The sequence below is a fragment of the Danaus plexippus genome, assembly GCF_018135715.1.
Source record: "Danaus plexippus chromosome 9 unlocalized genomic scaffold, MEX_DaPlex mxdp_26, whole genome shotgun sequence".
NCBI classification, from domain to species: Eukaryota; Metazoa; Arthropoda; class Insecta; order Lepidoptera; family Nymphalidae; genus Danaus; species Danaus plexippus.
Genome location: NW_026869848.1, coordinates 1,642,731 through 1,661,053, shown reverse-complemented (window position 1 = coordinate 1,661,053; position 18,323 = coordinate 1,642,731). Strand labels below are relative to the sequence as shown.

Below are 18,323 nucleotides of genomic sequence, written 5' to 3'. Positions count from 1 at the left end.
TGGTAAATATTTTTTTTTATAACTATTATTTTTCAACGAACGTGTAACACTGACCTCCCATTTGCGCATCCTTTTTGTGTCTTCTCGTAACCAAGTCGTCAGCAAAACCTGTAGTAAACATATCCGATCAGGTTTGAGACATGTACCAATACTTATTTTGTTAATATATTAAACAATCAGACACAAACGGTTAGTGGCATTAGTGGCACACGGAGAAGCACACACATCGCATTCCGTTATTAATGCTGTCAGCGAAGTAATAGGTTAGATCCAGTGCTCCCTCCCTTATGTTTTGTGGAACAAATATCATGCAACGGTTCTTGCGGGTTTTATATTTGATTTACGCAATTATTGATCAAGACAGGAACAAAAGGACAATCACAATTTAGTCACAAAACTATTTTGGATGATTTTTTTTAGTTTTCTTCCTATTAGTGTTCTTAGGTAACTTAGAATTTTTTTTACAGTAGGTTATGTATTGTTATGAAGAATTTGTCGTGCGAATGTATGACTCCTAAAAGATTCGAGCGATGGGGGGAGGGAGCGAGAGCATTCCATAGTGAGGGCGAGGCGTCTGCGACATGGAGACCTGAGTCAGCGGGCGTGGTGGGCGTTGGCGAGCCGGACGTGTGCGCCGAGCCCGAGGAAGTGGGCGGCGTAGGCGAGGGCGGCGCCAGGCTGAGCCGAGTTGGCCGCGCTGCGCCGCCCGGCAGCGACACGCGGTTCATCGCTTCCATCTGTTCCCTGTTCAGCCCCATGCGTCTCTTCGCGTGACTGCCATCTTGGAGCGGAACATTCCATTAGCTGAACTCTCTCCGGTCGCCGTGTATGCATTTTCGATCGCAAACGGTTCTCGTTTACGAAACGCTAAGCGTTATCGCAATGCCCCGCTGATTCGTACTTTTTTACCAATAGATGGCGTTGTTACATAGTTGATTTTTTTAAATAATATTTTCTTTTAATCTAAATATATAACAACACCATCCACAAGTACGTAATCCCATTTTAGTGGCATTTGAGTTTTAAACATCTCGAACCGAGGCATATTTGGCATAATAGTGAAAATGCAGCAAAGCATAAGTGATTATTTCAATCCAGCCTGTCAGTTTTACTTACCAAAAGGAGTGTTACGATAGAACACCACGTGACTGAGTTTTGTGATTGACATCATAAACAAATCTTAATATATTATAAGTTTGAAGCTCTAGTGCTATAGCCGTAGCGTAGATGACTGACATCCTCACCTGTGGCATGATGTCTTCTAATGGGTAATCCTTCACTACCGGTACTATTTGACCTTGTTCGCATTTGAACCTTTTCTATTTCTAAAAAGACAATGTACAAACATGAAATCTACTGTAATGATGATCTAAACCAAGAAATCTAAGGTGCTGTTCTAACCGGGAGCGAATCCTGCTGGAGGCGTACAGTGGAGGTGCTTGCTGCCAGTAATCATTAGCTGGTTGCCCGATAAGCTGCCGCCAAGGGGTGTCGATTCTTCCTCTAAGTCTATCGGAAACAAGCAGAAAACGCGATATTATAATTTAGATTAAAAATTAGTCTTTAACTTGTTTGCCAGGATATATGTATAAGTAAAATTTTAATATAAGAAAGAAGGTTCTATGTGCATTATGTATACTTATATGCACATAGAAAATCACTTCTCAATTTCCTACCTTGCTGTGGTTGCACATCCAGCGACCGCGCCTCTCTCCTGGCCGCTCTTGCTTCGAACTCCTTCCTCCGTAGCGCCACGCTCGGTTCTAGCCGGGTTGTCGTCAGCCGCGCTAATTCACTTCTAGCAACTTCGGTTCTCCTTTCACCCACACGCGCTTCCTCCAACTGACGGGTACGAGCTGTGACGAGTTGGAGCTCGGGTACTGGGTACCTGAAACGTATTTCGGAAATGAGTACTTCCAGTGTATTCCACATGTAAAGTTTTTAAAATAAGCAAAGACGTTATATAAATGATACAGATAATAAATGACGAGATGTAATGGTCAAATTGTGATTGACAAACCTGTTGTCCTGATTATTAGAAGCCATATTCTCATCCCTGAATTCAGCCGACGAGCCGTTGCTGAGCGGTCCCATATTCGTGCTATTGTGTATATTCGGCGATGTTTCCTGTATTTTGGACAACGTTGCCACGAACTGGGTCTTGTCTTGCTTCAACCTGTTTTTGTCGTTGTGAGTACCGTTCAACTCGCCATATCCGCTGTACGTTCCGCTATCAACACTGGTCGCACACTCGTCTGCTTTGAGTTCCTGGTTTGTCGGTTGAAGCAGGGATAGCGGCGGAGAAGCGGCCAGTGGTGGTGAAGAAGGCGGCGGTGGCCACGATTGCTTTTGCAATTTCTGTGGCCTCGCGTAGAATTCCTTTTGTTTAATCGGCGGTGGGGCATCTGGAGTGAGCCATCCCGTGGGTTGGCTGGGACGTCTCAGAAACGCCTCCTTCTGTTCCAGACTCTTTCGTATTCGGGAGAGGATAATCGAATCGTCCAGTTCTCGGCCCGTCAGTGTCGAGTTGGAGTCAAATGAGCCGAGACTGTCTTTACTTTCTGTAGCTGATGATGGCAAAGAAGTATCGGATTCTCTCCTGCTAAATAATAAAGTTCGATATGAGTTTTTGTTGTTTTAAATAAATGGCCTAGTTTGATATTATACTAATCTTTGTAAACTAAATTGTTTGAATGATAGGATTTTTTAACTTTCTTGCACCTAAAGAATTCTTTTTTTTTTTGTCAAAATGTGTAAACATACCCATCATGCATAATGTAATGCGTTGCTGATAGTCGGGGAGCGTCGATCCTGGGTGGTGGCGCCACCGTCGCGTACTCCGGCTCACTAGGACGGTCGTGTCGGACAGCGGTCGGACGGTCGTGTCTTCCTGTGGTTGGTCGACGGTAGGCGTCGAACAGGCGCGACTCGTGCTCCGTCACCGCCGGCATTTCGCTGTGTCGCTGGTTAGTCTCCGGATTGTACGCTGCTTCGCTGAAATACTGATATAAACATATTTGAATTAGCGTCTCACTAATATATGTAAGCGAAAAGCTGGTTTGTTTGCACTGTTTATCTATAAAAAAAATGGTGGAATTACCCTCTGTAAGAGATCGTGATCCCTCGGCACGACGGTGAGCCTCAACACCCTGGGTTCCCTCTGCGCTAGTTGCACAACCCTGGCGTAGGGCGCTCGCGAACGGCCGCAGGCTACCGGCTCTCCGTTGACGGCCAGCACACGGTCGCCGGCTCGCAGCCCCGCGGCCGCCGCCGGCCCGCCCGCACGCACAGACCTTACGAAGATCGTGTCCATCGGAGCGCCCACCGCGCCCACAGCGAGGTGGCGCGCATCCTCATATAGCTCCTATAAATATACCAGCAATTCAACTACAAGCCTTCCTAAAAATACTAATTATACGGTTTGTTAAATTATGTCTCTGGACCATCAATTTCTTCTCTCCTTCTATTTCCTGCTTTATTAGTATTTAGCAGTGAGATGATAATTGTTTGCCAAAGTCGATTAATGTTATATGAATATTCATCTAAAAGCCGGTAAGTTGTTTCACTCATAGCTGTTTATTTTGACATTAATTCAAACTCACGTTTAACGACTCCGGTGGGTAAACAACGAGATGTCTGAGGGTGAAACCGAAGCCGTGCCTGGCGTCGGGTCGCTGGATGACGATGGTCCTTGGGGCGGAGCAATTTGTTGATAGAGAAGTGGATGAGATGGGAGCTGAGGGCGCGAGGGTTCCAGGGGGAGCGGGGGGTGAAGGGAACACCGGCGGGGAGAGAACAGCTGGAGCCTGGACGATCGACGGAGGCTGGAAATAAATGAATACATTTTAATACAACAACTAGAAAAATTTAAAGTAAAAGCTGATATTTGAATATCTATCTATCTGTAATTATTCAACATATCTTGAACTATATGTTACACCATCTAAATAACTTTAACATATTTTATTAATTTTTACAATGTAATGATTCTAGGTTACATAGTTAAGTCAACATAAATGAATTTTAGCTTGATAATATATTTTACAAGTTTGAAGTAAAAGCACACAATAATTTTTACTTCTAAAATATCCGGTCATATAATATTTAATATATTCTATTCACGAACTTCAAGAAAGTTCTAAAGTTATCTCGCTAGTTTCATAATGTATACGACGTTAATACACAAGTATACTTCAGCTAGCGGGAGCAGTAGAGGAATTCCGCAGGGGAGTACGCTGTCACACCGCATTCAACAATTAATATGTAATTAGTATAGCAATCACCGTTGCACGCTTCATATCTTCTAGTAGAATGAGAGCTTTATCTGGATATTAATTAATCCTATATTCCAGGAAGGTCTGTGTTCTCATCGCGTGAGTAAAACATTACAAGACATCAAAAAGTATATCAGATATCAAAGTATTCGAACGGTATATCAGGCTCCATTATTAATTTCTATTAAAAGGTTATTTGTTATAATAATCCACAAAAGTACTTTGTGTAGCTTTATGCTGTCTGAGATCTGCAGGAGTACACGGTTTTATATTTTTAATAATTTTGATAAAAGGAACACTTAAGAGGAAGTTGTAAGAGAATTGCCAGTATTTCTTATATTTTGAAATTGGGAGGTTTTTAATATCTTCTCTATTAATTTCGGTGTAATAACTAAGTATAGTATATATGCTCATGAACTAAAGAAACACATGTCTGCCTATGGTCAAGGTTGCTGTGAAATAAAAAGAAATATAATAAGAGAGCTTAGTAGATCCGAAAAACATACATTCATTCATTTGTGATGCTTGTATTCTTTAATGTCTTCATAAATAAAATACACAGACTGACATCAAAAGCGTCGGACAAGGAAGCCTTAAAACAAGAGAATTACAGCTATCGGATTACAAAGACAAAGCCCTTACGAGTCAACTGTAACTAGATTTCGTCCACGTTCCCTTCCGGCATTGTAAGGCTACTTCAACTCTTTAATACTATGAGGGCTGTCAACACAAGAATCAATTATCATTCGGAGGCAGGTCAAACGATTACCCTATGGTTATTTAGGTTTATCAAACTACCGACGCAGAGATATATCAACGGTCCGCCATTTAATTATACACTTAATTACAAGTACATAAAGGATACATTCCATTGAACGGTCGGTCATTAAATTGGAATAGCTCCTGGTCGAGCGCTTTGATTATTCGCTAACAGCTTTATTAATGGGCCAATATTGAACTTCACGGTTTAATTAAGAATAGTTTAATGTTATGGTATTAAATTCAACCGTTACTGTCTAGTTTGGTTTACAGTATTATGGTCTTTAACATAAATATAACGATAACGATTTTAAAGTGCACCCTTGCCACACGGCTGGATAATCAAATTTAACACAAGCAGTGGCCGTTTTAGATTTATAGTTACGTTTATATTATCACGTGTAAATATACATGAATGAGAGACTTGAATATGTTTGTTTAATTCGTCAGTGACATGATAGTTGAAAACCATTTCCCTTTGATGGGTGAATAGTACCCGAAGTCAGATTTAGGGTAAGTATTTTGTAATATCTAATAAACCTCTTAGAAAAGTCTTTATTTTGTATAGTAAATTGTTTAATATTGCTATTAATTTTATGAGTAATAAAAGTTAAAAAATGTCAAGTAGTTTTTTCCATGTAACATACACTGTTATTGTTATCAATTATCCTTTAAAGTTTAAACTGCCGAAGCGATTAAGCGAATGAGCCTCAAAAGAGTCAGAGAACTGACAAGCATCATTACTCCATCCGGTTTTGTGTAATCGCTATACGAAGAAAGTAGATTTTAAACAGTTTATAAAACAACTACGTTTAGAAAACAAAAAACGTACACAGAACTTGTTTCAAAATATTTAGTCCTACATTGATTTGCGTCAAAAAAAAATTTTCATTCTCAGAGCTCCCAGACAAACTTAAGTATCGAAACGCTAATGTTATACAAGCGTTATATGAAACATTTAAATTCACTAAATTATATATGTATGTATGTTTATCAGAACAACACGTGGACTGAAAATTGTCCAAATGTTTTTCAGACCTGTCGATGCGCTTTTGGCATAATCAGAGCAGCAAGTTGAAATAGGAATAATAAAATTTATGTTATTTTTTTTTATCTTTGTAATAATCGGTTAGCACGAGCAATAACATAAATATATGTTCCTATTTATGCACATAATCTGAACCTACTGTATATTTTATTTTTAAAATGAAACCTAGGTATACCTATAACGTGTTAGAATTATCAGAGTTTCAATATCACTCCCTCGATGGTAATTATGGTAGTGACCTTCACTGTAAATGGATGACCTTAGAATTATGTACGTGCTTATTTGGAGGTTGTATCCTGTTAACCCATGACCTTGGAATATCATCCACCCTTTAACACGAACATGTTTTGTGTATCATCATTGCTTATTTTTATAGGGATGGCATGATTTTAACATTTTTTTTTTGGGAAAAAGCCACAATGTTTAGCACTCATTCATTCACACATTCAAAAACAGAATTTTGGACACTACAATTTAATAACTTTATTATTTAAAATATTTTAGCAATTAAAACTAGACATATAAGTGCTATCTTATATATACATATAGACATTGATGTAAATTTGTAGCATAAAAAACCTATTAAAAAAAACGCATAACCTAAAACCCTTATGAATTATTTTATCATAAATTTAAACTTCTAATTTAGTCTTCACAAAACAGTTGGCAGTAGTTGAATTAAGAATTGATTTCCTTTTATGAGAAGATAAGAAACTTTCATTAAAAACGCTCCCTGGCAGATTTTAAATATTTCACTTTATTTCCCCAGCGACAACCCTAACGGCACCCCGGCTTGCTCGTAAAAAGTTACGACTCCCTATTTCGCAGTATAAATATTTATTAAGTAGTAAATGTCCGGAATTTTATACCAGTCAGTGTCGGACTTGCACACCGGAAACACTTTCTTTGGCGCTAACAATTTTTTACCTCCCACGGAAGAGCTGTTACATTTATCGGCAAATCCGCATATTTTTACATGTTTTATTTGTAATTCGTCGTTATTTAAACAGGACTTAGTTTATCTGTTTACTGGTTCAGGTTATTATTCAACATCACGTTTTATTGTCTTCCTACGTTATTTTCGTTGACATAATGCTATATTACTGTATTGCTTTATTATTATTTATACTAACAAGACAATAGTGTGTGTATTTATTATAAAAAAAGTATGCATTGTACTTGGTACTACTTTCCTTTTAGGGAACTCATACAAAAGACTAACTATAAAAGTTTAACGATAAGGACTTCTTTTGAGGTCAAATGTAATCAGATTTTTTCATGTAATTATCGTTAATTAATACAATGATGTTGAAAGTTAAACTGAAAACAGTCAAAGCTTATATAGAAAAAATCACAAAGCCTTTTTGTATATTTTATATTTAAAATAAACTATACACACTAATACACACGATTATGACACACACATAAACGTCAATCGTAACGTAATAAACGTCAATCTGTCACGAATCCTCGATGTGTGTGTTGGCCCTACATATCTTATACAGTGCCATTTCTATTCGGCTATCGAACTTAAAATTATCAATTATATTGTAGTATCGATAGTTAGGGGACATGTAGTTTTTATTGTTTTGCTAAAAGAATTAATATTTATATTTTTATTTTCTTATCGGTGGACTTCTCAGAAATATAAGTACAAACAAAAAATTACAGAAGCATTACCCACAAATTGAACATTGGACAAGGAACAAATTCCTTGTCTCATGAGACGTACACTTAAATTCCTTTCGGTATTAAATGACTCGAATTCGTATCTATTACCCTCAAGCAAACAACGAGGCCATGTAAGTGGTAAAGGGAGCAGGCCTTAGTCGTGAGGTGAGTAACACAAGCACAAAAAGTAACATTCGACTAGTGCCCTTCATTTTATTAGCTTTTTTTTGCGAGCCACATATCCGTATAAAAAACCAAGAAGACAAAGAGTTTAAAATTTAATACAATGGATTAAGATTTGGATTTCATTATATCAAATCAAATCCTGATTGGTAAGATTGGAAAGTTTTTGGTTTTAAAGCTATTACGACAAGTTATTGGCATAAAGTGTTCAAAAAAAGTAAATATATAAAATTGTAGCAATAAAAGAAAGGAACTCGAGGCAAAGCATGTACCCGGTATAAAATTGAACAAAGGAGTTCGTACATATTTAGTAAGTAAATTAGTTTGGCAAATTGAGACTTGTTGAATTTTAACACTCAATGAATTGGTCCATTGACAGTTTTTTTTATTTACTGTAAGTATATTTTTTAATTTTTCATTGAAATAACGAAAGCATATATATAATCTATATAAGATAAAGTAACTTTGCGCAATAAAGCTCAAAAAAATCTGTAACAAGGTTGTTAGAAGTCATAGAGCTATTGCGTTTGTTAAGGCATTTGAGATTACAGATTTGACACTCCCAGACAATCTGGACGAAGGTTAAGTGAGGGACAGTTATGAAAGGCAAAATTTTGGAAGTATTTGTAGCTGGTTGTAGGAAGGAAGGTTATATTTAGGAAGTTATCTTTTTTGGAGAAGCTTGGTATGAAAATATGAAACGATTACTGAATTCTTTGTTTTGCTTGTTATAATGTTAATGAGAATTGAAGATCTAGAAAACAGCTTAGCATGAAAGGGAGCTTTCATCAAGTGGTTCTGTTGCTTTGGAAGTTAGCAAGATATTTTCTGGTTTTTATGACTTGACCGTCCCATACACTAATTCTAAGGTAGACCATAAATTAATATAAACTATGTCAATATTGTAACAAAAATGAACAGAAAGGCATTATTTCTCTAACAGATCACATTTATCTGCACACCTGCTCATACAAGTATACTCAATATATCCTCACGTATTTGTTATGAGACTTATAATCGTTAGCTTGTCGAAAGATCAATTTACAGATAAGTGATAAAATCATACTCAATTGCTCACATCTAAAGAGAAAACGACGTTAAGATGGGAAAACAGACTGACAGGTCAAACAGGAATTTTATCTGGGTTCCGTTGAGATAGCTGATCTGGTAAAAGTTCACTGATCTAGATCTAACCGAGGGCTTCGATATAGTACTAGATTCGGATCTTTGTTGGCTAACATTGCGAAACAACCATTCTGTAATACAAAAGAAAAATTATATACATATAATATTGATAAAACGATGAATTTTATATACCATGAGAAAATACTATTTATTTTCCACAGCCTGTAGTGTTGTACAAGGATTAAATACGAAACACGAAGCCGGAGCCTGTATTTCCTGGACATTGAGCTGGACATTGAGAAGTGACTGTATCCGTTGTTAAATCGATTCAGCTTTACAGATTACATTAATTATAATCGATACACATCGATATCGATGTACAATAAATAAACACAGCTCTAGTACATTAATAGAATGAAAGCGGCAACGTGACAACGATTAAAAAGAAAAAAAATATATGTAATATCTTGCAGAAATATCTTAAAAATTTACATTTTTAAACTATTAAAGAGTTTTTAAAAATATCAAAAAATTTATAAACTAAGTAATTAAAAGCCAAAGGTTCAATAAAATGTATTTTCAAAACAAGATTAACGTTACCTGAATCGTATAAACGAGTGCGAAATGTTGATTAGTTGTTTAATTGATTAGCGCACAACATCTACAGTCCCATATTTGTAATCACCGCCTTATCCTGACACTATCTAGACCTTATTAAATCAATATTAATATTAATAATTAGAATGGAAACGGAAACGACCTCTTTAATATTTTGTTGCCAGTTTGTAACTAAATAACCAATGACAACATTTATACGTTTGTATCATAGATTTGTAAATTATTGTTTTTTTCGTATATTATAATAGTTTAAATCTTTCTATATTGGAAATCGGAAGTCAGCTGACACTTTCAAAGGCTTATATACTTGGAACGGTATTATGAAAAGTGTAATTCCATATATATAGAGTAAAATGTACGTTTGTGATTGCCTAAAAAGCTTCTCCATATTTTTGGATTTAATCGTTCAGCTAAAATTCTGGACTGAATTACAGAATATTTTTGAGTCCCTTGTGTGACAAAAATGTACTAGCCAAAAGAGTACACACACAGTACAATGAAAATACTTAATACCACTTAGATTAAAGTAATTGCGTTTGTCTTGATAACATTATATTTGAAGAGCTTCTTATCTTAACTTTCACAGCGTTTTATTTTTTTTTATTAACGTACATATAAATTATATTTATTTTGTATTTTAAATTGAAAACGTAAAATATGAAATCGTTTCAACACCGTATAATTAAATTAATGTTTATAGATCTCTCATACGTTAGCATTAACGAGTGATATAAATTTTCAGTATTATGATATACAAATTTTCAGTATTATGCTGAATACTTTACATAATTCAAAAAAATATTCGCTAAAGAAAACATAACATCTGTCAACCTTTTCGATTATAATTCTTTGATATCTTGAGAGCTAACATTATCATAAACTGCCGAGTTGAACTTGTTGGAAATATTCTACGTAACGGCGGCGGATCAAAGAAGTGTCATCGAACTAACGGAGCAAAAGTGACGAGATGTTTACGAACATCAATTATGCTCTTATAACATTATAATATATTTTTATCATAATATCTAAAACACGTATAACGAATGGCTTTTAGTATTACAATAAAGCGTACGGTCAGCATGACGTCTTATACCAGAGGTATCACATGCGCGTTGCCGACCCTTCAAATACCTGTGCACCCCTATCTTTAAGACCCCTATATGTCCATTAAAATATATAATATAAAATATAACTATGTATGTATATTTTCCTATTTAACTAGTCTGCTGGACATTACGGGATGATTGATATTAAAGAATTTAGTTTACATGAAAGCCGGTTCAATACGAATGCTCAGTCTTATTTGTGGGAACGTTTTCCGCAGTGTATTAAATCTATAACGACGTGGCCTGTTATATAATACATATTTTAAAAGTTCCAGTTTCGTAATCCGTCAATTGTAACAATATTGTGTTATATCAGCCAGTCGGTCTGTCCGTCGCTGTTTCGTCAGTGTCTATCGCATTGATTTATGATCTCTTTCAAAACATTTGTGAATGAACAACAAAGACTGTTGCTAGTTTCAACACACTAATTGTAGGGGTAAGTCGCCTACACCGAATATGTTTAAATGCGTTATGTTACACAATCATCGTTATGACGAATGTTAATGTTAAAGCAATGTTAAATTCACACGTTACTATGATAAAGTAGAATAGTGCGATTGTATTAAAGTGGGAAAATTATAAAGATATCGATTAAAAAAATAACATTATTAAATAGAAAGATTTTTATTATTCTTTTGTTTTTTATAAAAAAAAAAATCTAATAATTTTTAATTGTAATATCTCGCACACTTACATCATGGCACAAAATGCATGAATAGCTGAATAAATAAGAATTTTGTATCCCATTACACGTGAAAAGAAGCCTATGTAGTCTGTTGTGAGAACAGCGTACATCGTAAGTTAATAAACCTATGGTAAGCCTTCAAGTGACGACTAGTAACGTATAACATTACAAAGCTGACACATTATTACATTAGTACATTGTGCTAAATTATGATAATATATAGAGATATTATACTTTAGGATAAAATTGATTTAATGTACACTATTAATAGGACACGTAGAATGTTCTTTATTTATTTGTTAAAATTTTATCGTAAGTTTTAATTACTGATAAATAAATTTCTCATTTTTTTAAATCCCAAAAACAATTATATAAGATGAAAAACTATTTGCTGTTTTTCTTAAAAAGTAATATTAGAAGATAAGATCAGACTTATACGTTATTAATAAACAATATTACTATTAATCTTAGATCTCATTAATATTACTATTCCTTATTAAAACTATAAAAACAAAATTACAAATGCGTATTAAATATGTTATACATATCATAAATGTGCATTTTATACTGCGAATATAGACAAAACAAACAAGAATTGTCGTAATATAATATAATAGATACGACAGAACGAGTCAAGACACGACAGCTTTGGTGGTAAAGCAACTGCGTATTCCGGAGGTGGCAAGTTCGAATCTTGCTTGTGTCGATAAATTTTTCATTCCATGCATTCAATTTGAATTTCAATCCAAGTATCATCCCGACATTGATGTATTATTAAATACGCAATTATACAACGGAGAAAGTTTAGGCGTTACATGCGACAGAAAGAGAACCTTTTAGAATAACATTTATTCTTATGGAAATTTGCTTCGGAATATTTTAATTTTCATTTATTTCTGATATAAAAGCTGCTAGTTCCTATAGATTTAAATTTAGAACTGCATCCATTTCCCGGCAATGAATCATAGTTAGCTGCGCGAGCGCATCCAGTGTGCCGATTTCGAAAATAGAACATGTTGACACACATAAATAGTACTAGCTGCATCATAAATACAACCAGCCACGGACGACGCTAAACCCACTTGAATCACGCTTACTTATATAATTACTGAACCTATGGTACATACATACATATAAATATATATGTACTGTATTATCATGATAATATCCTTCACAATAAAAGCCGATTTAATTAAAATCTTATGTTGAAATTTTATACATAACATACGAAGGTAATCAATGACAGTAACAGCGATTGTAACACTCAGTGAAAATACAAAGTTAAGGATCATGATACACATGAAAGGAAAAAGAGAAAGGCAAAAATAATTTAGAATAAGAATAAACAACCTTTTAGTATAGTTAGAGTTGATGTAAACAAGTATTCTGCAATAAAGCGGAACATTACCCAGATACATGGGAACGCGCTTAGCAGAACACACGTTTTAAAGAGAGTTTTGATGTTTTCGAGACCTTTAAACCCGAAAACATTTAAAGGAACAAGGATAACATTGGGTACATTATACTAACTAGGTCGAACGTGTAACAGACTAGGTTTACACCGCGCTAACATTACGAGCCGAGTAATTATAATCAAATGAATATAACTATAATGAACATAGCCAAGAAGTGTCAAGGAATTCTCGGGATAGAGGATATGTATTTTATCTCTGTAGAATCTAAGTCGTCTAGTCGTCACTATTAGTTACGAGCGTCTATTACTTAATCAGAACATCTCTGGATCTGTCCACAGGAAGCCAGCCCACATGTCCAATCAAGAAATTCTGATAGCCGTTAGTTTGCTACTTTTATTTACTGAGACGCGACGCCTTAATTAAAGCCGTACCACACTGATGTGCCATCCTTAAAATAGTTAACGAGTTCGCATAACATATGTGACTTGCACACGATATCTTATAAAAGTGATTTTGTCATGATTATCTGGATGAAAAGTTTGTTAGTGTGAAGGGTCTGTAGCTCGCAATTGGATAAACTAATATCCTTATATTATCTCGGGTATGAATGCGGAATCGCTCCCGGCAACGGATGTCATCCACTTAACGGCTTCTGTTCATCCATTTATTCTGATATGATACGAGTCAGGTACGAGTGTACCAACGGACTGTACGTCATGTCCTCTAATAACGCATAGTCGTAATCAACAAATCAAATATATTTTTATTGCAGTCGTAGAATAAATTTTAATAAATATCAAAACAGGTAAAATCCATACAGAATACATTTCTATTTCCTCAATTCATTTTATAAATTGATATCACAGATCGCACGGCGAATTATATATCGCAGACGCTATAAATAAAATAAACATTTAACAACGACAAAATGCATTAATTCCTTCCCAACGAAAGCCGAGACTAGATGTAGCGTAACTAATGAACGTTTAGCTTTTAATGCATTTCATTTATATTGAATTATTAATGTTTGTACTTTACTTGGACTGATAGTCTTTGAATTATTCGCTAAGAAACTTAATCATCGAGATAAAAATCAGTCCATAGCTGTACCATGATGTGAAGGCGAATCGAACATTGAATGTGATACGAGACATAAATACAATGTTATAACCACACATTACGTTAATAAATAGTAAGTAAGGTCAATGTTCGTGTGGTGATTAAGGTAATTACTCAGTCCTCGCTAACTTAAACTGTAACTCATATTTGTAACGTTGGATGGCGATATTAAAGCTAGTTATACGGAAAGCCAGCTGGTTTTAATGTATTTTCCGATAACCGCAACAGTAAATTTTCCTGTATTATAGCGAGAAACGAACGAAACGAACTCATCTACAGCGAGAGTTACGATTACGATCGAATTAAAGTCGCCGAAATAATCTAGGCCGATCGTAAATTGTTGCCGAGCTGAAACAAAAGATAGCGCGGACGCCTGAGGGAGAAAGTGACGTATTAAGACCACGAAGGTACACCTGAGTTATATATCGTTTGTAACATTCTAGAAACAATCGACGTATAATATTTTTGTGTGGATGGTCTGCTCGTGTGATTTAAATAACTATAATTTTATGTTACGTGTCTCAGCCCAACAATAATAACGTTGTTCAGAAAAAGTAATCACATATTAAATTAAGCTTGTATATTGTCGTTATGAAGATACGAGAAAGCGTGTTTTATTTTTTGTCGTCACCTATGATTAATGGCACAAACCAATGTTTTGTTTTGATCTGAAGATCTCTAATATCACCTGAAGGTGAAAGTCAGTAATTTATACATAGACGATGTTACAATAACTATAAATCTATTTGGTATTGATTGCTTAGTGTGTACGAGCATTAAAAATAAATTCATAAAAAAAGATAAGATCAAATATAGAATTATGTTAAATAATCCAACGTTTAAATTCTTATAATCGACTTATACAAGATAATACTTTTTAGCCGTACATATAATAGTTTTAAGTAAAATCTTCTTAATTGTATATAACACTTGTAATATTTCAAAGCTTAGAAAGCTGCGGTCCTTTGAATTGCTCGTAAATAGTCGATTTAAACATTAGTCCTCTCTCCAGATTTGGTTGTGACACTAAAACGTCAGTTGAGTGTCGTTATTAAACTGATTTGAAAGTGGATGGTAATAAAATTATAGCAATAACAGAATAATTCCTTGTATCAACGTAAGTACTATATCTACACTAAATAAGATTCAAGTTGACACGAAGTAAATCAAAATGTCATATGAATAATTACAAGAAATATAAGTAGAGATTTATAATACATGACTCGGTCTTATTTCACGAATGTTCTATATGTTAGAAAAATAAATATATAATTGATTACGCAACTGTCTGATTGTTTAAAATAAAAAAAAAATACACAAACGCTTTTACGACCGCAGTACTGTGACGAAGAAATTAAAACACTGTGACGCTGCGCGTGCGCACATCGTCTTATAATGTAGTAGCGACGGAATAAAATAAGCCAATAAATTTACAAACCCACTCACTTTATTCGACGCCGAAATATAATATTATTTATCATTAGTAATAATTTTATTTAATTGACATTTACTATCAACCATTCACATAAAATGCGCTTAATCAATATTTTCATGCTAGTATTTTTTGTCATGGTAGGTAGTCCTGAGGCGTTTTTTATTACAAATATTATTCCATTAAAGTGAGTTCACGTTAATTTTGTTTTAAAAATTTGGCAATATTATGAAATATACATAATGTACTAAAAAAAAAAATAACTTTAACGAGGCTGTACATCGATATCACTTGGCACGTTTAATATAAAAGTTTCATTAATTTGGCAAAGCTTCATCCTACAAAATTTTAGATAAAGTTAAGTTTAAGAATCAACTGTTACTAAATATATATTTAAAAGTAAATAAGTTGAATGTATTTGTAAAAAATGGCGCACAATCAAATCTAGATAACAATATTCTTTAATGTATAACAACATAATCTTGTTTCTAACAGCAGATACGTCAAAACTTTTTTTATATTACAGTGAGTTATATAAGTCACATTCACGAGGTCAACTTGTCACGATGAAGTGACTCAATAAGAATTTTCTTACGGTCAATGTCTCGTGAACATTAGGATTCTTACGTCGTCACAGAGCACATGGATAGGACATTATATATTTTAGCGATATGGCCTGTATGATTTTTTTTTATATTATTATAAAAATTCTACATTCCTAAATAAGCTTATTTTTTGTGATATTATTATAAAACATTTAGACTTCCTAACAACTTAAGAATATCCAATCTCAAGAAGGTTTTATAATACGTTGTTCCAAAAAAGGGATTTTTGTTATCGTTGGGCCTTAAAAATACGTTCACTGTTAAAATTATTCTAATCAGCATACCTACTTAATAACAGTTGTCACGATATTTGATACTATTTAATGTTACTATTTATTTTATAATTCAACACAAAAGTTCAAATCTTAGTCCCATTAAGAAGCCTATTATGTAAAACAAATACATTAAATAAAAAGCCTCAAAGAGTTTTTATAACTATTAGATAACAAAACAGAACAACGCGTATTATTTAACAATCAGCGAGATCAGTTCAACAGCCTCCATATTAAGTCCGCTCGTCGTATGGGGAGTGACAATGCGATATTTCATTCTTTTTTCATCAATCGAAACTATTGTGCTGTATTTAACGAGTGCGTCTGATTAATGTTGGGAAAAAAATAGTCACGTTTTCATCAATTGAATTGATGAAGCAAAAAAATAATTGTAACTCACTATATAACATCAATTATAAATTACATCAGGCTATTTAATAAAATGAGACGCGAAACCTCTTAGCATAGAATGGATTCAGCGTGCGGTCGCCGGGTCCATCGCGTTGCAGGGAGAGGAGCTTCAACAGTGCCTGGGACTTGCGACCCAGGTGTAGATTTAAGGGACCCCTAATCTAACGCGCCTTAAACGCTCACCTCCACCGTCCAAGCTTCTCCCCCTACCTAACCAAATTTGAAAAGAACCTACAAGGGCTGCCTTCGAAGTGCATACGTTCCAAGAAAGAATTGATATTAGTTCTGGACAGGCCCAAGTCTTTTAGTAAGTTGTAGAGAGATTTGGATATATATTTATTTCGTCTTTTTTTTGTGTGAAATGATTTCAAAGTCATTTTAGAATAATTAATATATTTTAAATATTAATCTAAAGTGGTAGCAGTTAAAGGACTCAAAAAACTAGTTCACCTTGAATGAGTTAAAATTATATTTTTTAATATCAACATTACTTTCCGTTCTTTAATGTCAAGATTCCTCTTTTTTTATTTTTTTATCATATATACATAGTTAAATTAGAAAAATAAACTCGTTACGTATTAATTATTAATAGATAAAAATAAATTATTGAATATTTAGCGCCATTAGATCGTTCATAAAATGTGTTTCTCCGCATATTAATTCGTTTGGTGCGCATAATTCAAAACGAATCCTGATGGCTATTATCGATAACATTAATGAAAAGAAACACAAGGAAGCTTCGAATATTTTTACGTCCCACTTTAATAATAATAAACTCGGTGATTTTATGACCTTTGAAAATACGTGAAAAGCTAAATTCCACCGAGTGTTTGTTGCTGTCGTAATTAATCGAGATGTTTGCGAGTGAGACCATCAATCACACCATAAGAATCACCCCAAGGCTGAGCTGATTATTTTACCTATCCCCTCACATTGGCCAACATCCAAACTAAACCTGCGTCCCATCAATTCGTTCAAGTGTCACAGCGAACTGTCAATTTTAAAATAGCTTATTAAATATTATTATACTATTTCTCTATTTGCTCTGTAAAAATATTCTCGTCTTTATAATTTTATACGGAAATGCGAATAGACTTATATGGGGTTTTCCAATAGGGACGCTTGAACTTTGACAGCTGATTGCGGCCATGTTGTTTGAGTGACAGCTGTCAAATGCAGTGTGTTATATTCATTCCGTCCTCCCAAACCACCATGGCAGGTTACAGTGTCGAGCAGCACGTGCAAATCATAAAATTGTTTTATGAAAATGGGTCTTCAGTTCGAGCAACGTTCCGCGCACTTCGCCCGTTTTACGGTCGCGATGATCGTCCTGCCGAGTCGACTATCCGTCGATTGGTGGACAAATTCGAGTCAACCGGGTCAGTTAACAATCAGCCGGTTCCCGTGCGTCAACGTAACGCGAGATCTGCCGAGAATATCGCCGCTGTGCGCGACAGTGTCCTCGAAAACCCGCGGCAGTCAATTCCGCGTCGCGCACAGGAACTCGGCCTTTCGCAGACGACAACTTGGCGAATTTTGCGTTGTGACTTGAGCCTGCACCCGTACAAGATCCAGCTGACCCAAGAGCTCAAGGTTAATG

General features: G+C 34.9%; 1 protein-coding gene across 15 annotated transcripts in view; it reads right to left on the bottom strand.

Moving 5' to 3' along the window:
* Nucleotides 1–18,323, bottom strand: part of LOC116767309 (rho GTPase-activating protein 23) — a 174,129-nt gene that overhangs the window by 40,368 nt on the left and 115,438 nt on the right. For 12 of the 15 annotated variants that reach the window (XM_061527511.1, XM_061527504.1, XM_032657566.2 and 9 more), the window contains 9 exons: nucleotides 3,603–3,824; nucleotides 3,101–3,364; nucleotides 2,764–3,002; nucleotides 2,021–2,602; nucleotides 1,677–1,888; nucleotides 1,402–1,509; nucleotides 1,245–1,325; nucleotides 590–781; nucleotides 55–108 (listed from right to left, as the gene is read on the bottom strand). In XM_061527511.1, coding sequence (XP_061383495.1) covers nucleotides 55–108; nucleotides 590–781; nucleotides 1,245–1,325; nucleotides 1,402–1,509; nucleotides 1,677–1,888; nucleotides 2,021–2,602; nucleotides 2,764–3,002; nucleotides 3,101–3,364; nucleotides 3,603–3,824 — 1,954 coding nt within the window. The remainder of the gene's footprint in view (nucleotides 1–54; nucleotides 109–589; nucleotides 782–1,244; nucleotides 1,326–1,401; nucleotides 1,510–1,676; nucleotides 1,889–2,020; nucleotides 2,603–2,763; nucleotides 3,003–3,100; nucleotides 3,365–3,602; nucleotides 3,825–18,323) is intronic. The other 3 variants (XM_061527509.1, XM_061527514.1, XM_061527512.1) reach the window with 3 other exon arrangements.